The sequence below is a fragment of the Rhinolophus sinicus genome, linkage group LG06 (genome assembly GCF_036562045.2).
Source record: "Rhinolophus sinicus isolate RSC01 linkage group LG06, ASM3656204v1, whole genome shotgun sequence".
NCBI classification, from domain to species: domain Eukaryota; kingdom Metazoa; phylum Chordata; class Mammalia; order Chiroptera; family Rhinolophidae; genus Rhinolophus; species Rhinolophus sinicus.
The window spans coordinates 23,282,680-23,306,973 of NC_133756.1; the positions used below are offsets into that span (position 1 = coordinate 23,282,680).

A 24,294-nucleotide genomic window follows, 5' to 3' on the forward strand; every position below is an offset into this window, starting at 1 on the left:
GTATCTTAGCCTGCTAAATAATTTGTAGTTTCCCACCCTCTTGTCTCTAGGTCTTTGAGCATACTGCCCACGCCTGAAATACTACTCCCTGTATTTTGTTTGGATTTTCCTTTTCCTCCTAGAAGTTAGGGCCCTCCTATGTACTTCCATAGTACTCTGCTTATCTGGTCACAATAATTACCACATTAATAATGTTTCCTTCTTTTAGACTTTGAGCAACTCGAGTCAGGCCCTGGGTCTTGTTTGTTGTTGCAGTCCTGTCATCTAGCATAGGGCCTGGCACTCAGGCTCTCAAGTGGTTGTTGAATGGTTGAACTATAGATCTTTAATAGGACATCTGGGCAAAATCACTGCCATGGGGTGGCGGTGGTGGGGACTCAGTTGAGAATGAACCTCTAGATCAATGATTCCCAATGTGTGGCCCTAAGATACTTAAGCGCCCACAAAAATTATAATAGAAATGGCACATTTATCTATGATAAAGCCATATGAATAACAGGGATAAAGTTGTTTGCTCTTGGCTAGAATATCAGCTGAGTCAAAACACTAGCCTTCACATGCTGATCAGCTGGGCTGATGATACACCATAGGAATTTCTGAGACAAGAGTGATGGACCAGACGATTTAGCAATTTTTGATTTACCAAAAAACAATCTATCATAAATAAAAGGTATCCATGAAGTGTTGTGAAAGACGGAATCCTGGGCCTAGATCATTATGGTGACTATTTTTGTAATTGCCTGAATCAGTATGTCTCTTAGACTAGGGACCTGAACCAAGGACCTTAGGAATCTGTGAGGTTTGAACCAGAGACTGAAGGGGCTTCAGAACTTCTCTAGGACCAAGACAAGCTTCTCGAGAAGATGCTTTTTGTGTAGGAGGAAAGAAGGTGGCACCTGTTTCATGGAAACAAATGAAGCTGGGCCCATCAAAGAAGGGCTAAACTGTTCCTTTAGGAGAAGGGGCCTAGAGGCTCAGTTTGGTTGCCTTGGTTAGAATTTTCAAGTCAAACACTTTTTATGGTGTGTGTGTGTGTGTGTGTGTACACACGCATATATTTTGGGGGGGATATAATTTTTTTCTTTTTTAAAAGTAGAACTTTTTTTTTTTAAATGTCAGTCTCTTTTAATCGTGGTGAAATAAAATGAAGGCAGGACACGAGTATCTGAGTGCCTATTAAATACAAGGAATGATGGGGTATTTCAACATACAAGAATTGTCTCATAAACATGAGCGGTAAGTTTATCTGCACTTGAATCAATATTGTCAGAGGGAACTTTATTTGGCAAGCAAAGAGAAACAAAACCAAGGGAAGGTGAGAGACTGCAGGACAATCATACAGTTGCTCCTTATCTAGATATTCCTTTAGCTTTTATAAGGGAGGCCCTTCCTAACAGTGGGCTGACTCCTATAAATCTGCACATTTTTTATTTCCCCCTTGGTTTGCTTCAGTTAAACCTGTGCCTGATATTAAGGAACCTAAGTATGTCCCATGGGGAGGGAATAAGACAATTGGGCTTTATTTTAAAGGTGAACTCCAATCCATTCCTCATGTTTTGTAACTGTTTTCTCACAAAAAATAAGACAATAACTGCTTGATGTCTGCTTAGTAATTCCTCATCTCTTCTGCATCTGGATGTGGTCACATACTCTCTAACCCTTTAGCTTCCGAATCTAGGCAAACTATTTTAAAACCTGAAACCTATGTTTTGTGAACAAGGTCTTGTTAATTGTATTTTTTTGACTCAGAGAAAGCTGGTGACTAGGCTGTAAGATAAGTGTGTGACTCACTCTTTAGTAAGAAAGTACTACTGCAGTTGTCAGCAATGCCCGTTGGTAAGGAAAGTATTGGCTTGCAAAGTTATTTAACATTTCATGGTATAATGACACCGAATCATGTTAAGATTCTGGTATACTGTGTTACCTGATATCACTCTTGGTTTTAAATCTGTATTATTATAAAAGAATGATAATAATAGCTTTTGCCAAGTGAAATCTATACTTAATTCTGCATCACAAGAGTCTAATTCTTACTGTCAAAATGAAGTTTTCTCTGAAAATATCTTTAAACTTATACTTGATATACTTTCTAACAGAAAAGGTTCTTTGGAAAGACTCATCCAACAAAAGTATACAGGCTGTGCAAATAACATAAAATGCACTTCTGAGAAGATCATTTTTGCTTCAATTTGTTCCCTGATCATATTATATAGCAATAGATAGAACATTTCACAATTTTTGTCTGGGTTGGCTAGGGGTGAGAGGAAAGATTGGAAAATCAGGAGTCTATTAAACTCAATTTCAGCACGTAATTATTCAAATAAAATTTTAATAACTTCAGTTCAATACAACTGAAAATGTAGTGTCATCAAAGGGCATTTCCTGCTAAATTTCAAGTTACAGGCTGTGGGCTATTTCTGAGCAGAAGCATCATAGTCTACTGAGCATTCAGCTTATAAACTAAGGTGATTGATGGCATCGTGGCGAGAGGTGGGGAAGAACAATGATCAGCTCATAGAATTTGGCTAAGAAAGAAAATAAACAAAAACAATGCAAATAATAATTAAAGTAGCTACAGATATTAAAATAAAAATACAACTCCAAATATTCACCTCTTAAATTACTAGGAAAAAGTTACAGGGAAAGTTACAGCAAATACAGTCTTTATAGATTTGGGTAACTTTATTTGCCTTTGTGATTGTTAAGCCCTATATCCAATGAAACCACTTTTAAAAGCTCTATGAGGAATGGAAATTTAGATGTCTATTACACTTTTCTTAAAAAACAAACAAACAAAAAAAACACTTAAATTTCTGAATGGGCAAGATTCACTTTTGTAGGTAGAGGCCCTGCTTCTTCATGATCTTCAGCTTTAGATCTAACAACCACAAGAGAAGAAGCTGGGTATCTGTTTAGCTTTTGTTCGTTCACAAATTCCAAGTCACCATAGATACTCAGCTTCTGCAAAATAAAATCAACACACATTAGCAATTTGGATAATTAACCTCTCTAAGATTTCAAGCAATTTCTTTTTTTTTTTTTTGGTAAAAAAAAAAGATTGCTATAGACATCCTCAAGAATGAAGAATGCTTTGGTCAAAGTGTTACAAATATGAGATTCAGCTGCCAGGGATGGCCAAAAAAGTTTTTTCTACATGTCCCAACTTAAAATATTTAGAAGTATAACAACTGAGTATCAAGAAAAGAATTGCTCAGATTTAAATGAAGTTAGTGTGGCCACACCAAAAGCTCTGATTCTAGATGTTTGATACCCTAAGTGATTAATTCCTTTAACTCTTAACTCTCCAAACAAGTTGTTAAATGATTTAAGTTTCTCTCCTTCTAAATGTTTTAACTTAATACATTTGGAAAATACGTGCTATATTAAAAGGCTATGAGTAGAACAAAGAATATACGTGAAACATTTTAACACTGATAGAAAGATCTTCATAAACATATAAAAGCTCCTCAAATTATTACCATTATATCCAAGAAGATAGTAAAACAAATCAATGAAAGAATAAAACAGTCATTGCAAATGTCATAAAATTCACTGGAGTACAATGGTCACGTCTAATATCTTTGGAAAGTATTTTATTTAGATGTAGGTCTGTCTCCTAAAGGTAAACAAGTGAAGTGAAAAGATTTTACTAAGAAATGGGATAGATTTCGTTAACTCACTCCCTTGGCAACAAAGCTCTGAATCATGAGTTAAAAATTGAAGTTCTGATGTTACTGATAGGGCAAGTGACTAGATTATACAGCAAGAACCACACAGAAGTACTTAATGTTGGAAAGGTGCATTTAAAAGACGTTGAATAAAGAGTTTAAGTACTTATCAACATTGATACATGCTACAACATAGATGAACCTTGAAAACATTATGCTAAGTGAAAGAAGCCAGTCACAAGGGACCACATAGTGGTTGTCTATGGCTAGGAGTGGTGATGATGGTGATGGTGGTGGTGGTGGTGATGCTCGGGAGGAAATGAGGAGTGACACTAACAAGTGTGAGTTTTCTTTTGGGGGTGATAAAAATGTTCTAAAAGTGACTGTTGTGATGGTTGCTTACTTAAACATGTTTCAGATACGGTCTGCTGCCTACACTTTCAAGGCAATGGCTACCCTATAATAAGACGGCCCAAGTACCTTATACTTTTGCAGTAAGAGAGTAACTTCCAGACAAAATTCAGCAGTTGATGGATTGGACATGGAGCTGATATACGTGGCCTCCTTAAAACCCAGAATTAACATGTGACAATTTGCTCTGAGTCATTGTGAAAGAAAATCTTTCACAACTCTACCTAGTAACATTTAAAGACCTTGACACAGCAACCAGTAACTGTCTGAATGATTTCAAACATCAACGTGGAAGAAAGTGAAGAGATGGGAGGTGAGGTAGGAGATAATGTAAGGAACTAAATTCCTCATCCTTCAGTAGGAGGAAGACATTAGATAATATTTAAAGTTGACAAAAAAAAAAAATAGAAGATAAAATTTAAAAATGGTAACTACTTGGAAGTTTTTAAAAAACTACTGACTGATTTATCTGAAGAGAAAAATTTAACTTATGTTACATGTATTACTTCTAAAAGTTAGAAAAATAAATTCAATTAGTAAATACACATTTGGGCTTTAGGCCTGGGCTCTGTCAATAACCATTACACAATCTTGAATAAGTTACTTAAATCTTTTCTAAAACTCAGTTTCTTAACACGTTGCGTACAGCGGGGTGTAAATCCCTCGTGAAGATTCTTGTGATCCGTACGCAACGTGTTAACAGAATTTGGATTAAAAAGCTGTAGCACTTACATTGTTTTCTAATTGACTTTTTTTATAAGACTTAAAGCTTCTACAAGGATCTTGTAGAAAAACAAGGTTCTTGGTGGTGTTTTTTGACAAAGAAAATACTCTTTATTATAGTTTAAGACATATTTCACCCTACTTCCTGAGTCACCGAAACCTTTAACATTTAACTTTCTTCTGTCTTGATCTTCTTCTTCATTGTACCTTTAATCCCTTGAACAGGGCCTGGCACATAGTAAGTTATCCATAAATGTGTGTGATTTACTAACACGAATGTTATTAGGAGTCTTTAAAGCTCTTTGTAACTGACCACACAAAATCAGATGATCATGGTCTTGACAAATAGAGAAAAGGAAGCACACATATAAAGAAATAACAATAAGGCAGCATCTATATCAACATCTGTTGCTACAGCGAATTTCTGAGGCTGCCTGATCTCTAGGAAGAAACACCCAATACTGCCAAACCCCGTTCTGGTATGCCAAGTTTGGCCTGCCTGTCGAGGACCACTATGAATGACAGACAACTCTTTATTATCTTAAATAGATAGCTCAACAAGAAAAACCGCCATCCCATTAATTTTCAAAAATGACATCACAAATGTGACAGAACAGAGGCAAAAAGTGAAGAGGAGCAGAATCTTTATACATCAAGTCAATCAAATGACACTGCTTTAAGATCAACCAAGAAAATGAAATTCTTTGCTAACTCTTACTGCCCATTACAAATAAATGATATATGATAAATACCTAAATACTACATGCAAAGCAGACTAAAGATAAATTATTTCAGAGCTTTCCTAAATAAGAAAAATGAAGCTGCTTATACATTTCTAAGACCACATTCCTGACCTTCATCTCCACCATTTTAAGCTTTGTTTTAGTGACTGAAAAGGAAACTTTTTATATTTCATGTTTAACCTCCAAGAACCAAGGCTGTACTGAAGAGACACATATTCTCTCAACAGGCTTATGATTTCCTACAAACATACAGAAACATATATGTAAGTAACAAACACAATATAAATAACATTGGTCATAGATGGATTATTCTCGTAGGACTTAAAATGGAGTTTCTTAAAATGGAGAGGGGTCAGCAATAACCTATGCTCCAATAAAATCAATGAAAAGACTTTCTGAAAGTAAAGTTTAAAATAGGTGGCTTTTGGCAAAAAAAAAAAAAAAATTGAATAACATTTCTAATGCTAAGTTCTCAATGATTTTTATAGTAAACAGAGGGGGGAAATATTTACACTGCAGTATTTTTAAACAAAAACAAAAAAATTGTTTATACTGAAAGAAATCCACTAAAATGGCAACACGACAATATTTCTGGATGAAAGGATGATTTTTTTTTCCCGCTTCTTTATATGTACTTAACAAATTTCCACACTAAGTATACAGTATTTTTATAATAAAAATATAGTTGAAACAAACTTAATACCTAGCGAAAATGTGGTTTCACATACAAAGTAAAGCCTAAAAGCAATGAATCTAAATAGCTATTTCCACACACTTTTCTAGAAAATATGTCTCCTCAGAAAAGTCTAGACTCTTTGAGGGTGCAGCCATAATTTAATTGTTAAAGCTAGGAAGAAGAGTTCAAAGAGGGGCAAGAAAGTAACATTCAGAAGGCAGATAGTTGGAGAGAATGTAACAGCCATCACCAGGTCTCCACATGGGTCTAAATGCCTTAGGCTTTATGGTCACTAGAATCTAGGAGGCAGAAGTGGGAAAAGTGGGAGAGACTTTCTCACAGAATTAAAGCTATACAATCAAAATTTATTACAACAGAGACAACATCGAAAAGGAAAAGAAAGATCAAGAGTCACCTGGAAAGGAGGGAAAGATCCCCAGATCTAGAAGATGTGACCAAACTACAATGGTAGCTTGGCATTAACATACCTAAACAGTATCAGAAGAGGAGGTTACTTTCATAAGTCAAATAAGGTTAAGAGAGGAAAAACTATGAAATATTCATCTAAGAACTGTTTGGATAAGAGAGTTGGAGCCTCCTGGAACAACAACATGAACCAGGTGGTCTCAGTGGTATTTATCTTCCTAGTGTCACAGGGCACACAGGACATCAGCTCCTGATATGAATCACATAATCAACTCTCCTATTCTGATTCCAGGATAACTAAAGAAACTTAAAAGTACTGGCTCTGGAATCACACTATCTGGGTTCAAGTTCTGGTTCTACACTTACTGGTATGTGACACTGTGGCAATTATATAGTCTCTCTTGCAGTTATTGTATCTGGAAAATGGGGATAATTTTGGCAGCCATTTCACAGAATTAGTGGGAGAAAGAAATCTCTCGGAATTAGTGGGAGCTAATTCATATCAGTGCCTAGTAGAAAGTGCTCAACATTAGTCAGTAGGTCTGGGAACCAGCATGCGCGTTGTGGTAGATTTATGAAGGTAAACTGCACCTGAGGCCAGCCATTCAGTCTTTCCTGGTAATAAACAGATCATTCTCTATGTGTATTTTTTATTCTTTTAGAATATGCATCCTAAGGGTATGGAGAAGGAATTGAGCTAATGAAATACAATGTAAAGAATAAAGTGCCACAGGGTGGGGAGGTCAACAAAGACTTCGAGGGTTCTGGCTTTCTTGCCACAGGATTTAGAAGGCAAGGGGTAACTCAAAAGGAAGTCAGAGGTAAAGGCAATCCTATGTCAGGTGGGTCATTTCATCGACATCAGAACTAAACAAGAACACAAGTAGGTAATGCAGCAAGAGGATGTCATCAGTACATTCATATCAAATGTACTTTTTTTACAGAAATTTATGCAATCTCTAACACTTCTACAATTCCCAATCCTGTCCAACTTTATCGATTTGGTTTAATTTCCTAATTTAAGTTCTTTTAATCAAGTCAGTTCCGTACAGTACTTCCCTAATAGCTAGCTTATTCTTGTCTGTACCTGGGAAAATTGTCCACTCTCCCCTCTCTGCTAATCCAAACCTTACCACCCATTCCTCAAAATTCAGGTTAAAAAGCCTTCACTGACAATCCCAGTACACAGTCTCTGCTTTCCTTAACACTTTACACATTTATTATTTGTGCCACTTAAACACCTGATCAGCCATAGGAAAGATGATACACAGGAGCTGTAAGTCAAAAGAGCTTAATTGTAGTCTCAATACTTGCATTGCTGTGCAATCTCAGCAACTTTAACCAGACTTTGTAAACCTGTTTACTCATCTATAAAATGGATAATAAAACCTGCTGCAGAGTACTGTTGGACTTGTAAGATATAAGAAAATACTTCGTAAATTTTAAAGAACTATGTAAATGTTAGTTGTCAACACTATCCTGCCCCAGTTTCTAGCTGCCTAGATTATATATCATCTTAATTAAAAAAAAAAAAAAAGAAATATGATCTTAATTATTCATGTGTAAATCTTATATTAAAACATATCTTTATAGTCTATTAAGATAAGATTGGTTCAAGAGCCATGCCAACTACTTATTAACAGAGTCTATTTTAATTTCCCTTTCTTCTTTTCTCTCTTTTTCAATCGCACTTTGGTGGCACAAGAGAGCTAAAGTTTATTTCAGTTGGATTTGATGTCAACAGACATTATCATCCTATATTTAGTTATATAAATTTAGCTTTCCTTGAAAGCTAAATTGGATCATCAAATTATAGACTTTCCCCCAAAACAAAACTCCTTTACTTAACAGTTATGTGTCTTGGGACAATTATATTTTAATTACCAAGGATGTCATGATAGTTTTCTCTCTCTGAGTTATATACCAGAACATGTTAACTCAAAATCAAACACTCTAGTTTTGCTGCTTCTAAAGCAGCAATTACTCTTGAACATTTGCGGCAATTAATTTAAAATTTAGTGATTTCTAAAAGTCTTCTTTCTGAAATATCACCTTTGAAACTGGTATCAACAGGTTTTTTCAGTCTCAAGAACCAGAACTGGTTTGGTTGTACTCAAACCAGTCAATATATATGTAACTACAGTACATACATTTCAGTACAGTACACTACAGAAAACTGGGAATAGTGATTCTTGTGCTGCAAACCTGTAATTGTACGTGTTCCAACCCCATATGTGTAATTAAAACTACCAAATCTTTTCTTAGTCTATTAATAGAGGCCTTGTTTTTCTAAACAAATCAAGCATTTCAAATGGTAAATCATATGGCTCAGTCTTCAAATGGCTGAGGTGTTAGCGTTAAATTTACCTCAGAGGGAACATACTGCTCCACCGCTGTAGCAACAGTTGCACAACAAATCCAGAGCAATACCATCACCGAGAGGACAAGAGTTGTAGTTAAAATCCATCCAGAGTTACTGAAAAAAAAATCAACAATTAGTTATGTCAAAAATTTCACAATAGGAGATTCTTAATAATTAAAGGCAATCACCTATACACCCTTAGTTTACGAATACAATTAAAACTTTATATGTACTATCTTTAAAACTATTTTAAAAACATACTTATAGAAGGAAGTATTATAATAGGTACTATATTAAGGTGGTATGATATCCTCTCCTCCATTTCTCAAGTTTCTGTAACATGGCTGTATCACTTTTTATAAGTAAAAAAATCAGATATACTGCCTTTCTGCTAAATGTGTAAAATTAAAGCAAATTATTGTCAAGGGTATTTTTAAATTACTAAATGAGATAAGACAAATGAAACTGTCCTATAAGTTGTATGCTGCTATAAAAATGTCATATATATTATTTTGCAAGGTATTACAATGATACCCGTTTAAAAAAACCCAAATCTCAATCACAGAATAAATTATGAAATGGTCATTTGTTTTACAAAAGGATTCACAACAGGCTTCCGGAAGTTAGCTTCTCTAGAACATTTCAAATATTTAATTTGCTACAATTTACTTTTATTTCAATTTACAAGAGCACATCTAGTATGAGGCATTCTGTACCCATTACAGCATATCTTAGTAAAGATACAGTTATGGGTTTCTTATGATTAAAATATCTTAAGGTAGAAAGCCAGTTACAAGAATCAGCAACTAAAGCTTTTCCCACGATTGACCTATGTTTGCCAAACTATAGATTAAAATTCCAAGAACAGGAAAAAGTCAAGCAATTTTTAAATATTTAAGAGTCTAATTCTGAACAACTATGTAAATACTGGTAGTCCGATTTTCACATCTGTGCTCATCCAACACTATCTAACAAAAGATCTGGACTGACCACCATAACCCATTTACTTGATGGTTTGCCAACGCTTGAACATGCTAAGGAAAAAGTATGCAGTCATTGTTTGTCTCCTTGCAAAAGAGACTGACTTTGTAAAATGCATTGCATCTAAAAGCAGGGAATCCTATATGTTTTAAGTATTCCATTTTAGAAAGATAACAGAGTAAAAAATTTTTTAATGAAAAATGTCTAATTTTCATATTCCAGCCCTAATCTGGGTACTAAGGAATACCCTTCCATGAAATGAAAAGGATACATTTGATATCTGGGTTCCAGTAACAACTAGTTAAACCAAAAAACTGGGGCTCATTTTATAGTCAGGTCACTTCTGCAATCTCTACAAAAAAACAATCCTACAGATTCTCAACCATCTCCACTATCTCCTGTTCTCCTTATCCACCATCCTAGTTCAGGCCTCATAATATCTTGACTTACTAAAGTTCTCCAACCCGGTCTAGGCCTCTTCCTAATACTAAATGATTACTTTCCTGCTCCTATCTAGTTCCTGTCTACCTGGTTTGGTCAAATCTCTGATTCTCCTGACTCTCTATACATATTAACGTATTCTATACATTCTTTAGGAAGCCAGCATAGCTGAAAAAAATTAAGCAAATGTGCTACAACTAGCAAAAACCTCTACTCATCATTTAAGACTTATTTCTATCTCCTCTGTAAATCCTCCCTTTGAAGCCTCTGATAGACTTAGGCATACTCCTTGTACTCTGTACATGAGAGATATGTGTATGTATGACATATAGCAATCACACTGGGCTTTTTTTTTTGCTTTGTTTTTTGTTTTTTTTAAGGGGAAGGGGAACAGGACTTTATTGGGGAACAGTGTGTATTTCCAGGACTTTATTGGGGAACAGTGTGTTTTTCCCAGGACCCATCAGCTCCAAGTCAAGTTGTCCTTTCAATCTTAGTTGTGGAGGGCGCAGCTCTGCTCCAAGTCCAGTTGCCGTTGTTCAACCTTAGTTGCAGGGGCACAGCCCATCATCCCTTGCAGGAGTCGAACTGGCAACCTTGTGGTTGAGAGCATGCGCTCCAACCAACTGAGCCATCCGGGAGCTCAGTGGCAGCTCATTTTCTTCATTCTAGTGGCAGAGGGCGCAGCTCCGCAGCTGGCCCATGTGGGACTCAAACCGGCAACCTGTTGCCCAGAGCTCACGCTCTAACCAACTGAGCCATCCGTCTGCCCGATATAGCAATCATATTGTGTCGTTCATTGTTTGTGTGTCTGTGTCTATCATACTAAACCTGAGGACTCCATAGAGGCAGAGACTGAACATCTTTTCTTAGGTCTCAAGTCCCTAAACAGTGCCTGGACATAACACACTCTGCAAAAAGAAATGACAAGTGAAAAAATGAGTGACCTCAATTTCCATTCTGGATGCCAAGGGTACCTTCCTAACAGCGATGTGATATAACAAAAAGAAGCACTGCAGTAAGAGTCAGAAGACCAGATTGCACTGACTGGCTAGGTGACCTTGTATGCAACCATGAAAAAATCATGACCCTTTAGAAAGCAGACAGCTATGGAAGAACAGGATGAGTAGAAGACGTAAAATTAGAAAACCTTGGTTTGCTTTAACATAGTAGATGTATAATCTTGGGGGTAGTTGATTCACCTCTCTATCTACCTGCTTATCACAGGGTATACTGTTCTAAGAGTCAAGTGAGATCATTAAGGGGGAAAAAGCCTTTAAAAAAGAATACTCTTTATTAAAATGTAGGATACTATTTTAATAATTCATATCTGTGCACAGAAACTCATAGGGTAGGATTAAATCTCTAAAGTTAGTTATTTCGCAAGTTAAACATTTACAAAATTACTTCTAAAATGCTGGATTTAAAAGAACAACATAAAAGGACAAAATGTTAAAGGGCAGTAAGTCACCAATAAGATGCCAGGTAGTGTACTATTGAGACTAAATTGTAACTTATAATTGGTGATTACTTAGCTTTCATAAAACTATCAAATTGCAACAAAAATCCTAAATACTGGAGAGAGAAAAATTGCCCCTCCCTTTTTTTTGCACAAGGTCAAAAGCAGGTTTAGAAATGAAAGGAAGAGAAAATTTAAAGTTAAATACTCATTTTCTTACCCAGTTTAAAGACTTTGTTCAGTAAAAGGCATTAATTTCTAGGTTCCAACATAACCCCACTGATATGATAAAACCTATCAAGAAACTATTTCGATCTCAAGAAACTACAGGAAGCATGCAGTTTGGACTACTGCCGTGTTACAGTTGAGCTAGAACAGCCCACTGGAGCGTACACACTGTGAGGGCAAGCACTTCGCTGCACAACCTACACGCTGCCTGGTGTCTGAAACAGAGTAAATGATTATCAGTAAATGTTACGGCCCACTTTCTTTCTCTTTTTCTTTTCTTTTTTTCTTGTGGTGGGGTGCAGGGGAAGAACTCATTGAGGAGGAGAAGCAGGAATTCTTTGCTAAAACCCTCCTCACCCTCAGACGGCTGGATACTCCTTCTGAATACCAAGGAGGGCATACGGTATCCATTACTCCTGCCTGTCCACTTTTCCCTGACACCCGTAAGAGTCTTTAGCATAGAGTTGACACTCCTTAGTACAGAACACGGAGCCCTCCTTTAACCTGTAGCCCTTACTACCTCCTCCAGCCTCGTGTGTGGCCCTGCAGCTAAAAACAAAAATGCAACCCCCAAACCATTAACATTTACTTTTAAATTAAAGCTTATCTTAAATGGCTAGAGAAGTACGTTTCTTAACATAAATCAAGGAATCCCAACAAGAAAGCCTTTGTACTGTGAAATACCTGCTTGGGTCTTATTAAAATAGTATCCATATTATCTTTTAAACAAACTAAAACACCCCAAAGTACAAGTTTGGTAGGAAAAAGGTAAAAAAGCTTTTTACTTTTGAGCAGGTAATAATAATTTTAAAATAATAAAACTGAATGTATCTCTCAGATACAAATCAGATTTTATCTCCTAATACCCATAGAGGAATACATACAGAGAGAGGCATCTTAAAAAGCCATCACTGTCTCCATCTTCAAGATAGTTCCTGTGTGCTTGTGAACTTCTCATTTGAAGATCTGCTGAAATAATAAGGTTCATGTTTATGATATCCTATACTCCAAGACAGTCTCAAATGACTACTTCTAGATCTATACACGACACTGATATCCAGTTGTTCTCATAAGTGTAATCTGATAACTTTTATAATGAATCCAAGTTCCTATGGCACATTAAACACTAAATGGATATTCTACTACATTAAGGATTTCCTATTTTATTTTCAAATTCTCATTGGCATTGATGCTTTGATTTAATTACATGTGGACATGAATAACAGAATTTGGTTTGTTCTAATGTTAAAGATGGCCTCATGCGCTGTCATTGTCCACCCACTAAAATAATAGGAAAGTTAATTAAATCAGTATCGAAAATAAGGAAAAAGTAAGCTCAGTTTTAGCTTGATGTTTTATATTCCCATGAATTGAAATTCACTTCTAGTGTAGAAATCAAGGAAATATCAGAATATTTCATTAGTTTATACTCAAAACATCCTTCAAAGCAAACCAAATGGTTTTAGAATAGTAGTTCTCAAAGTACGGTCCCCAGACCTGCAGCATCCACAAAATCTGGGAACTTGCTAGAAATGCAAATTCAGGCCCTTTCCCAGATTTAGTAAATTGGAAACTTTGCAGGGGGGCTCAGAAATATGTTTTAACAAGCTCTCCAGATCCAAGTGCACATTCAAGTTTGAAACACTGTCTTACAAATTATGTGTTCACCTTCCATTAGTGTAAAAACAATCACTCAGCCGAGTCTACCACAACCAGATTTGACTGCTGAGGTTTTTATCCCAAGCTGCTTAAAATAAAACTTACAGGACATTTTGCTTAGCGATGAGTCTTTCAAATTTGTAGGCTCCTGTTCCAACTGTGGTGCATACTGGATTTCTGGCTTAGACTAAAATGATAATGAAAGCAATTAAGTCATTTGTACTTCTTAAAGCCTTTCTCAATAGCAAGTTCTATAACAAATCATCTCTATAAACATTCAAACTGAGAAAAAGTAACAGAAATATGATATAAAAAAGAAGACACATTAACCACAATGTATTTTAATTGCACTTCCTAAACATCACATCCAGTGCCTTGCAAAGAAACAGACAGATTTCTGGCATCATCAAGTACTTAGTGTAACTTCCAGACAACATTTTTAAAAAAAAGAAAAAAATATGAGGGACAAATTACAACATACTGCATTAAATATCATATCCTGAAAAAATGAGTTCTAATTGTAGTTGATCAGGAATAATTTAGCAGAATGCCAACATTTTTGGTTAAACACTTATTATCTCTATTTTTTTTCCTATTCGTCTTTAACTATGAGCAATTCATAAATTATAGCTAAACACTCCACACTTTACATGTAACGCTGATCCTCTGAAATGGGGGCTTCTCCATCCTAGTTACACTCAAGTTGACACAAAGAGAGAAATAGCTAATTTCACATCTAATCAGGAATGAATGAGGGCTCCACTCTAAGAGTCAATTTAAGCTTTAACTTAAGTAGCTTTAGGACACTAAACTTACTCATGAATTTAAAGAGAGAAAAATCCCTTCTGTGTTTTACTTATTACAGGCCCAAAGCTCAGGACACAGTGCTAAAAATCACATACTAGCCTCATAGTAAGCTACTCAATTAACAATAATAATTAAAAGGTTTACTTTAATTATTACCAGAGGAGAAAGACAGTGCCATAAAATCATTTGTGGGCTGGTAAATCTGAGGAATTCAACTATGGAATTACGAGGAAGTCAGCATGGCAGGGTGGTATATGAGCCTTGGAGCTAAAGTGACCTGAGTTTGAAGCCTATTTCTGTTACTTACTGGCAGGATGACCTTAAACAATTTAGATAGACTCAGTTTCCTCATCAATAAAAGAGGGATAATACAAATTCATTCAGTTGAAGATATAAAATATATAAATCCCTTGTACATAAGAACCTTCAAGAGATAGCTAATATTATCATCACATTGCATGGTAAACAATGAGGTAGGAGAAAAGTTACTTTTCTAGGAGTCAACATGCTTTTTCAACAAGCTCTCTTACAAGAGTTATGAGGAAAAGCACTAAAAACAACTAAAAACTATGTCATATTGCTGTTCTCTAATATCCATATGTGATATATATACATATGCCACTATTTACATTCAAAATATATCAATTATTCTTATCTCCCATATCTAGAGGTTTTATTTTATCAATTTAACCACTGTAAAATTTAGAAGACTCAGAGTTCTTGTTAGATAAGGACCAATGGGCGTTAGACTTTCAAAGGGCAGAGGGAAGCGTAAGTCACACCGTGTCGTGATGCCCAATGTTTACATTATGCGAAATAAGTAATTATTATTTGATAAATATTAGTGATTGAATACATAGCACTATGCCAAGACATTCATTTAAGACATACACATTTACTGTTGTTGACATTTATTTTAGATGCATCTATGAAGCATAGTTATCACCTGGAATATAACTATTTTTCCATCATCAGCTTGAAGATAAAAAGTCCATGAAGATGTTATGAAGCTCTGTGCAGAGTCCATCATGTCACTCCAGAATGACCTTACCAGAGTTAGAGGGAAGAGTAGATGCATTCTGGGCATCAGGGACATAAGCTTAAAAAAAAAAAAAGCATAAAAATTAAATCATGATAAATATATTATTTTTTATATATGTGTATTCAAAACAGCAACATAATCAAGATTCTCCAAATCCTTATTGGGACAGAGTGTAAATAATTAAATGAATCTACTATCATCATTAGCATTAAACTCTTATCTATGTAAATTAACTATTGTAAAGCTTAAAAATCCCTTAAATTTGCCACCAAACATATTTACAAGCTACTTGTCACCTCTATCAGAATGAAAAGCTTTTGAATCAGGTACAAAAATGGGGCGAAGCTTAAGATTTGATTAAATAAAGACTAGCAAGGGGTGGCCTATTAGCTCAGTTGGTTAGAGCGCTGTGCTCTTAACAACAAGGTTGCCAGTTCGATCCCCACAGGGGCCACTATGAGCTGCGCCCTCCACAACTAGATTGAAACAACTACTTGACTTGGAGCTGAGGGTCCTGGAAACGCAAACTTAAAATAATTAAAAGTTAAAAAAAAAAAAAAAAGACTAGCAAGACCTCAAGAGGTAGGAGGGAAAGGGATAACATACATTTTCATCTTTAATGCTTTCATGTAAAATAAATCATGCCATAATGAACATTATGATGGAAAAGAGGAAGGCAAAAAAAAATCAATCAAAAGAATATAGCGTATTTCCTCGAAAATAAGACCTAGCTGGACAGTCAGCTCTAATGCGTCTTTTGGAACAAAAATCAGTACAAGACCCAGTCTTATTTTACTATAAGACCACGTCTTATATAAGACTGGGTTTTATATTAATTTTTGCTCCAAAAGACGCATTAGAGCTGATTGTCCGGCTAGGTCTTATTTTCGGGGAAACACAGTATGTATAAAATGTGAAATGTGATAACAGGGTAGGGTGAAAAACGTATTTACGGGCTGAATATACGTGTGTGTGTGTATAGTAAGCTACTGATAAAATTTTAACATTAATTGGTATCATCTTTCCTCCGATTCTAACATAAATGTGTGAAATATGCATATAATTTTTAAATGAAAAAGATTAGAAATAATCTACATGTCCACAAATAAGGGAATGCTTAAATACATTGATATATCCATACAACGGAATATTATATAGTGAAAAAACTGAGTAATCTTTATGTATACTTATATTTTAAAAAAATACACGTATCCTCGTATATGCATAAAATATTATCTGCATAGTAACCCTGTCTACTTTAATGGAGAAAAAGTGAGTGGCTGAGAGATACAGGACTAGAACACTTTTCACTATATAGTCTTTTTACCTTTTGAGTTTTCTACCATGTATTTTTTATGTAAAGTTAATAAAATTAAGAAACTTTTCCCAGTATGTTTGCAGTACAGAATATGGGGGTTGGAGAATTATAACATGACATGGGAGAAGTAATCAGGAGCCAGGTTGTGATAAGTGGTTTGAACTTAAACCCGTATGCAATGGGGAGCTACTGAAGTATGTAAGATTGGAGTATTATAAGATGTATATAAGTACATAAGATGACATGATAAGATTTCTACTTAGAAAATAAATACCTGGACACAGACTAAAAGGTAAACTACAGGGGGTTTTAGTGGGAATATAGTTTGGAAGTTAATTTAGTAAAATAGATGAGAAATGATGATGGTGTGAGTTAAGGCAATTGCAGGTGGGATGAAAAAAAAAGGACTCTGAACTATCAAATTCCCTGAGCCCCAGTTTTTTTCATATGCAAAATAGGGATAATATCGTCATTGGATCATGAGAAAAAACAAAATGAGATTATAAATGTGAACATAACTTTTAACAGTAAAGTGTTATACAAAAGTATAATTGATTTTCCTATCTGCTAATATATAATTTGCTTGCTAAAAACTAATTATAAAATATAACACTAAAATGGGATCAAAAGGGTGGTAAACATTTCAGTACAAGTAAGTGCAATCTAAGCAGGCAATTTTGAAAGGCAGTATTGTTTCGTACTTGTTCTTGTCTCAGTTCAGCAAATGGCAGTTGATTCTGGCAACCAAGATGGCAAGCATATTGCTCATCAGATTGGGAATATGCTTCTGTACATGCTGTAAGAGAAAAACAGTCAAATTACAAGAAAGAGAGGCAGAGAGAGAGAGAGAGAGAGAGAGAGAGAGAGAGAAGGGAGGAGGATAGAAAAGGGATTTGGGATTTTATGAAGAAATTTCTTATACTTAAAAAGCATTTCATCAGTATGGATTTTCAAATTTGGTAATAGAAGCAAATGTAATATTAAAAAAACCCCACAAAACTATCTTTTACCTCCCACAAGTCAAATGTTTCAGGTATAAATCTATTAATTTCACACTCAGGTTCTGGCTATATGATGACATTCATGAGGGGAACCTCGTAGCTAGGTTTGCATTCATTGGATAGGTATCCTGAATGAAGTTTTGACTCCATCATTTGTTGGCTGTGTATGTGACCTGGGCTGAGCTGTTTAATTTCTCTGACTATTGATTTCCACATGTGTAAAATGAAACACAATCATCTACTTCATGGGGTTGAACAAAATAGTATACATTATTATGATTTACACAAATATATAATATTACTGTTCAGAACTGATTATTTAGTTGAGAAGCAAGCATATTCGCATGGCAAAGAAAAAGAAAAACAAAGCAATCAAACACCTTAAATTCTGAGAAAATGGGAACTTAGAAAATGTTCTACATCAGGATTCTGGGTCTCTACCAGATATACTCTCTTCATTAGGTTCACCACAGCCATTTCTTTCTTGTGATAGAACACTTCACCACTATGACGATCTTATTTTTCTTTTCAACCCAGTCTTGTAATATACTTCTCAAAGATGCTAGATAATAAAATGAATAGCATTATGCACATATAAAGATGGCTAGTTAGGAGACTGAGCCATCAAAAATCAGGTTATGATATCACAGAGGCTGGATGTGAGTCACAGCACAGTGATTGAGAGAAAGGCACCTTCTGCTACACTGAATAAATAGTGCAATGTAGTGAACGGAAAAAATTCCATTATAGTTCTTTAAAAAGTTAAATGTTAGTTTTGTCCTGATTACAGGTTTCTTTTATTAAACACCTCTCTTTCAGCAAAAAGTAAGAATAGTGGTTTAAGAGATGACAAAGACTCTGGCTACTTCTTTTATTGGCATGACCCACAAAGAATACACTATTAAATACTGAGTCAAAGGCTTGATTCAGTAAAAAACTTGGAGTGAAGTCAACTAGCCTATGATTGAAAGGCTTAGGAAAATTATACTATCCATTGAAAAGGTAGGAATGAATTATGAGAAGGGTAATTACTACTGCATTTGTCTAAACCAAATACTTGGTTAAACAAAGATGTCCTATCCATAGTACAAAATAAACATTGTCTCAACAAACAGATGAAATTTAAAGCCCATGAAATTTCTACAAGCAGCTACTAAAACTCTTACCTTCATAATAATTAAAATATGCTGGGTGACTAGTTTAAACATTATGCTTGTCATTTTCTGAGGAAAATACATTAAAAGTATAACAACTCAAAGAAAACATCAGTGTTATATACTGCTGATGTCATTAGCACAGCATCTTACCAGATTCACATTCCAATTTGGTCCGATTTAAATCAATTCCATCATCCACAAACTGACAAATCGAAAACAGCCTGCAACCTCTCTGACATGCGTATAACTCCTCTTCCTAGGGAATTCAAGAACAGGGAGGATTACCAAAAAATAGTATTTTCCAAAAAATACTAGTTGGCCAAAAAAGGACAAAAATAAAGCAAAGTTAGTAGGGTTTGTTATAAAGTGACCAATAAAAGTTCTATTACAGAAAGAAAATGATAGGAACCAGGTAATACCCAAGACCTTTGCCATGTAAAAAGGTTTTAGTTTCTTATTTTTAAAGTGATACCCAAGAAAAGAAGCCTAGTGGGTAAAAATCACTCTTTCCCCATATTTTGTGAGGAAAAACTGAAAATAAAATAACAGTGACATAATCAGGACTGTAACAGAGGTAGAAATGAGTAAGCAAGTATCTTAGGACCAATGGCACATTTCTGTCACATAAATATTTGTACAAATCATCAGGCTATTCAGGAAAAGTATTGTGATTAGCTTCACATGGCAAATAGTGCTATAAAGGGCCCCACAAAGTGAGGTGTACATCTATAAAAATGCTTAAATGAAATGATTTTTTAAAACTAGGCTTATTTTAAATGAAAACACAAACAAGAGCAACAGTGTGACATACGAGAAAGGCCAATGGAAGGAATCAGACAGAGGTGAGTGACCCTGCCCAAGTTACTTTACCTATCTAAAGATCATATTAGTTTTCTCATCATAAAAGGAGGTAATAGCTATAAATTAGCTCCAAACCCCTCAATAATGCTGGAAGACAGCTATTCCTAGCACAGTGCCTGGGACATAGAAGGTGTTCAATAAATGGTAGTAGTGTTAATCATAATAATAGACTTTTAAAATAGGAAACAATAATCATAGACATCATTGTATATGTGTGGGAGCTCAAGATAGGATAGATTCTTCATTACTGGAAAATGTTAACTGCTTAGTAAGACCAGTGACAATGTCTTCAACAGGCTTTTCTTCAATGAAATACATATAATATTTGAAACAAATCAGTACATGTAGGGGAAGCCCCTTAACTTACTGTGTGATCCACTGTGTACAAACTGGCAGGCACCTAATAAGGAAACAGGATGTGCATATACCAGTTAGCAACCAGTACAACGGTATTCATTTCTTTCCAGCAGAAGGATTAGTAAAATTTATGTAGCAGCAGAAATCCATTACAAAGACATGGCTGCAGTCTAATATTAAACAAGCTTTACTACACAGCTTTGAAGGTAGCGCATTTTTGGACCTTGGTTCTAGTTGCATTTATTGTTAAGGTGAAATTGAAAGACTTTTAACAATTAAAATAAATTTCATACCTGAGTTGCTTTTGCAGACTTTGTAAAACAATGGAAGAATTCTCATGTCTTTGGCGCATCACACATTTCCTTATATTGCGCAGAGGAAGCATGAGCTCATTAGTATGAGCTATACTGCATGCCATTTCATTTTCAGATATGTATGTTTTCTTCTGTTAAACCAACCCAACAAGCCCCCCAGTACCCTTTTCAAAAGAGAGTACGGCACAGTGGAAAGAGCCTAGGTTTGAAGCTCAGCACCACTTATTCTGTACAAGTACGAGCAAGTCACTTAATCTCTCTCAGCCTCAGTTTCCTTATTTGTAAAACAGGGACAATACTCTTACATCAATCATGAATATGACTGTACATTTTATATTTTCACAGTATCATTAATATTATGTTATACCATCTCATAAACAGACATAACATGCATAATATATTTAATGAGCACCCATATGTGCCAGGCACCGTACTAACACTTCACATCTCATACAACACCCAGGACAGAGGAGGCACTCAGTAGGTAGCAATGAAGAATCATATCCTTATTCCAAGCACATGTTTCATGTTTTAGATAATATTACTCCAAGTAAATAATTCAGGCCCTATGTATCCCAAATGACAGGCAAGATTTTATAACATAAATCTCCTCTGATTTAGAGCACAAGGAAATGGTGCTCCCCACCAAACAGAACACCAGCTAAATAATTACAAAGAATCTCAACGATACCATTTATAGATTTTATGTGCATTTTCATATCCTGAGGTAGGTCAAGCTAACTATTGTCTCATTATTCAGCACTACTAATACTATACACACCAAACTGGTTTCATAACACGTAGCAGAAGACATAACTATCTGCTGCCATGTGCTGAGAATGTCACATATATTATCTGTAACCCTCACACTAGTTCTGCAAGGTGTGAGGTTTTTATTTTTTCCAGCTGGCAAAACAAAGTCAGAAGTTAAGTGATCAGCAAGGACACACAGATTATAAAAGCTGCGAGTGGAACCCAGGTTTGTATGGTTCCAGAGCCCACACTTTGTTAAAAAATGACCAAGTTGGCTCTAGTTAGTTTTGTTATTAACATGACATGTCTCTTATATTTGGACCCAGGCAAATTATGCAATTGCACTTTTGAGGAAAGCTAAAGGGTAAAATATAATAATTTTTAAATAAGTATTTGTGAACAGGTAAGATAGTCTACTTTCTTACAACAAATAATTAATTCAGAAAAAAGAGTCATCAAGATGAGAGTTCTATCTGCCAGCTACAAATACCAGAACAAGAGAGGCTATGTGAGCTTGTAAATTCATCTAAATTCACTTCTTATACAACACACTGCTTTTTCCTGAACTGCAAAACCCAATAATTTGGAGGAGGGCCAACAGAAATCAGTGAAATAAGTAAATTTAATACAACGTTATTAACAGAAGATAGCACAGTGTAGCCAGTTTTGGGACTAAATTCCAACTACTCCACTACTTCTTGGCTTTATGACCTTGGGCAAGTCACTCAATCTTTCAGAGCCTCAATTTCTTCAATTGTAAAACCCTATTTTGCAGGGTGGCTGTGAGAATTAGGGATAATGGGTGTAAATCTCTCATCATACTGGCTAACAGAGGGTAGACAGTTAATAAATTTTAAGTCAAGGACATACAGGGACCAGATGATTTAGAGTTCCTGGTGAGAATAGCTTTTAAGAATAAGCGAAAATGACTTACAGATTTCACATCAATTTTTAGAAAGTAGTGGATATTATCCTTTTGAATTATTTAATTATTCTCTTAGCATTCTAATTCATACTACAAACTTGCTAGGAAAATCTCAAAAAAAACCACACAAAACAAAACCCCAAAACCCGCAACCAACCAGTCAAATGATACAAACTAAGTCTCCGCCCCAAACTAGGCCAAATCAATATTAATGAGTTTCCTCATACAATCTTCTTAGATGAGAGGCTTACAAGAAGAGAATAATGTATTTAGGGGCAGTATACATTGATTTAAGCCTGGAAGTCAGAATTTCTCATTTCTCTCTCTTGCTATATATATATATCAACAGGATATTATTTAGGATAATACCCTACCCTACACTTTTTCTGGGAAACTGATAAACCTCATGCAACGTAAAATCCAGCAGTACATTGACATATGGAAAGTGGCAGCATTAAAAACTTTTCATTTCGACCTGAAACACTTGCCAATAAGGAACATCCTAACTTCACTGGGCCTGTCCTTCTGGTCCCTTTGTAGTTTGAGAGCAAAAAGGGCTAGCCACAAGGTTAAGCAAACAGCATAGAGGGGAGGGTGGAAAAACGAGATGAAAAAGACCAGCAACATTACCAAAAGCTTTTATAAATAAAGGCGGGGGGGGGGGGGAAGGGGCGTATACCCAAATTATATATGGGAAAGTGCTGGGTTGTTACCACGCAATTTAGAACGTTGAATAAACCGAGTTCTCAAGAAGCTGAAAAGACAGCACCTGCGGGGGGAGGGGGCGACAGCAGTGAGCGAAAGTAGGGTCACCCCTCTCCTTAAGCTCTGACCCTTTCTCCCCTGAGGGGTGGTCTCATTTCTTTACCCACTACTCCACGAATTCCCTGCCTTGTGCAGTGAATGGTAAATTCTTCGAATGCCGAAGGAAACCTTACTGCTTTTTCTCTTAAGCCATGCCAGTCCCTAGAGGCAGCGCCGTGCACAGTAATTCAACACAGGCAGAAAGCCCTTCCTGTGTGTCTCACAACTCCTTGAGCTGACTTAATACATTTCATACCACAGCGGACCTGTCTACTTGTCTGACTCCCCGAACAGACCGTGCGCTCCCAGCCCAGAGAGGCGCTTAGTGAACATGGGTTGTTACAAACTAACCTTTTGTGTGTGGGCCTGCATATCTGCTCCTGGCCCCCGCCGCTCTTTATGCTCCATGAAGGTGAGGACCCCCGCATTCATCATCACTACCCTCCTGCCCCTGGGAATGCTCGTCTCCCCTGCTGCCCCGCAAGCTCCCAGGGAAAAGGGGTCGTATCTTTCTCATCCTTGTGTTCCCCAACCCATTACGAGGTAGGTGCAGCACAAACTTCCGGTAATCACAGAAGGAGCGGGTTGCGGGTAGGATTAGGGAAGAAAACTGGAGCTATATAGGTGGGAAACAGAGGTTGAATGGTGGAATCAGCGGACAGACGTGCGGGAGAATGGAGGGATGGGCGGTCAGAGAAGGGTTGCAGCCCGGTTCGGACCGGCCCTACCTTGGGGTAGGTGTGCAAGGGGTAGGTCAGCTGACAGGCCCGATGGCAAGACGCCGTATCACCCAAGACCGAATCAAACGCTTCAGCGGAAACGGTTCCCGAGCCTCCGGCCAGGGCCATGGTCAGCAGCAGCAGCGGCGGGAGCCCCAACTGGGCCCCAACCCAGAGGCTCCCCTTCGGCGTCGCCATTTTCTTCCCTGTCACAGCAGCTTAACTAGCTCCTGTTTTCTTTCCAGGGTTTCCTCCTCCTTCCGGGGCCAGCCCCTTCCCCGCCTCACGGGCCACCTCTTCCGCCTCCGCTGTCTCAGCTCCGCCCAGACCCGCTCGAAACTGCCGCCTCCCGCCCCACCCCGGAGTCTACGAACTTCTAGGTTGGCGAGAGGAGATAGAGGCAACAATCGTGAGTACTAGAGCGAACCGACTCTCCCTGACTCCTTCCCTTTGCCCCGC

At 36.5% G+C, this 24,294-nt stretch overlaps 2 protein-coding genes across 7 annotated transcripts in view; one reads left to right on the plus strand and one right to left on the minus strand.

Moving 5' to 3' along the window:
• Positions 1-2,299: 2,299 nt before the first annotated feature.
• Positions 2,300-24,161, minus strand: TMEM59 (transmembrane protein 59). Of its 4 annotated transcripts, none has more exons than XM_019742809.2 (9): positions 23,845-24,161; positions 20,331-20,363; positions 19,253-19,358; positions 17,646-17,740; positions 15,531-15,683; positions 13,883-13,964; positions 13,003-13,087; positions 9,015-9,123; positions 2,300-2,961 (listed from the first exon to the last, which is right to left on the minus strand). In XM_019742809.2, exons 1-9 carry the CDS (start codon positions 24,031-24,033, stop codon positions 2,806-2,808), a joined length of 1,008 nt encoding a protein of 335 aa, XP_019598368.2. In that variant the 5' UTR covers positions 24,034-24,161; the 3' UTR covers positions 2,300-2,805. The 4 variants fall into 4 exon arrangements, with proteins under 4 accessions (XP_019598368.2, XP_019598369.2, XP_019598370.2 ...); XM_019742810.2 differs by having other exon boundaries at positions 13,003-13,084; positions 23,845-24,159; XM_019742811.2 differs by lacking the exon at positions 20,331-20,363 and having other exon boundaries at positions 23,845-24,160.
• TCEANC2 (transcription elongation factor A N-terminal and central domain containing 2) overlaps positions 24,117-24,294 on the plus strand; it is a 31,312-nt gene continuing 31,134 nt past the window's right edge. Inside the window, exon 1 of one of the 3 annotated variants that reach the window (XM_019742815.2) lies at positions 24,117-24,215. The gene's annotated coding sequence lies outside the window, so the exon portion shown is untranslated. Of the gene's footprint in view, positions 24,249-24,294 lie in introns of all 3 variants that reach the window. The other 2 variants (XM_074334754.1, XM_074334756.1) reach the window with 2 other exon arrangements.

What these genes read in the sequence shown, in the direction of transcription:
- TMEM59 (XM_019742809.2), bottom strand. Translation starts at nt 24,033, where the DNA reads ATGGCGACGCCGAAGGGGAGCCTCTGGGTTGGGGCCCAGTTGGGGCTC. An exon ending in TGTACACAGTGGATCACACA is followed by an intron (nt 19,359 to 20,330) that starts GTAAGTTAAGGG and finishes TGAATTCCCTAG; the next exon opens with GAAGAGGAGTTATACGCATG. An exon ending in CTGAACTGAGACAAGAACAA is followed by an intron (nt 15,684 to 17,645) that starts GTACGAAACAAT and finishes TTTTTTTTTAAG; the next exon opens with CTTATGTCCCTGATGCCCAG.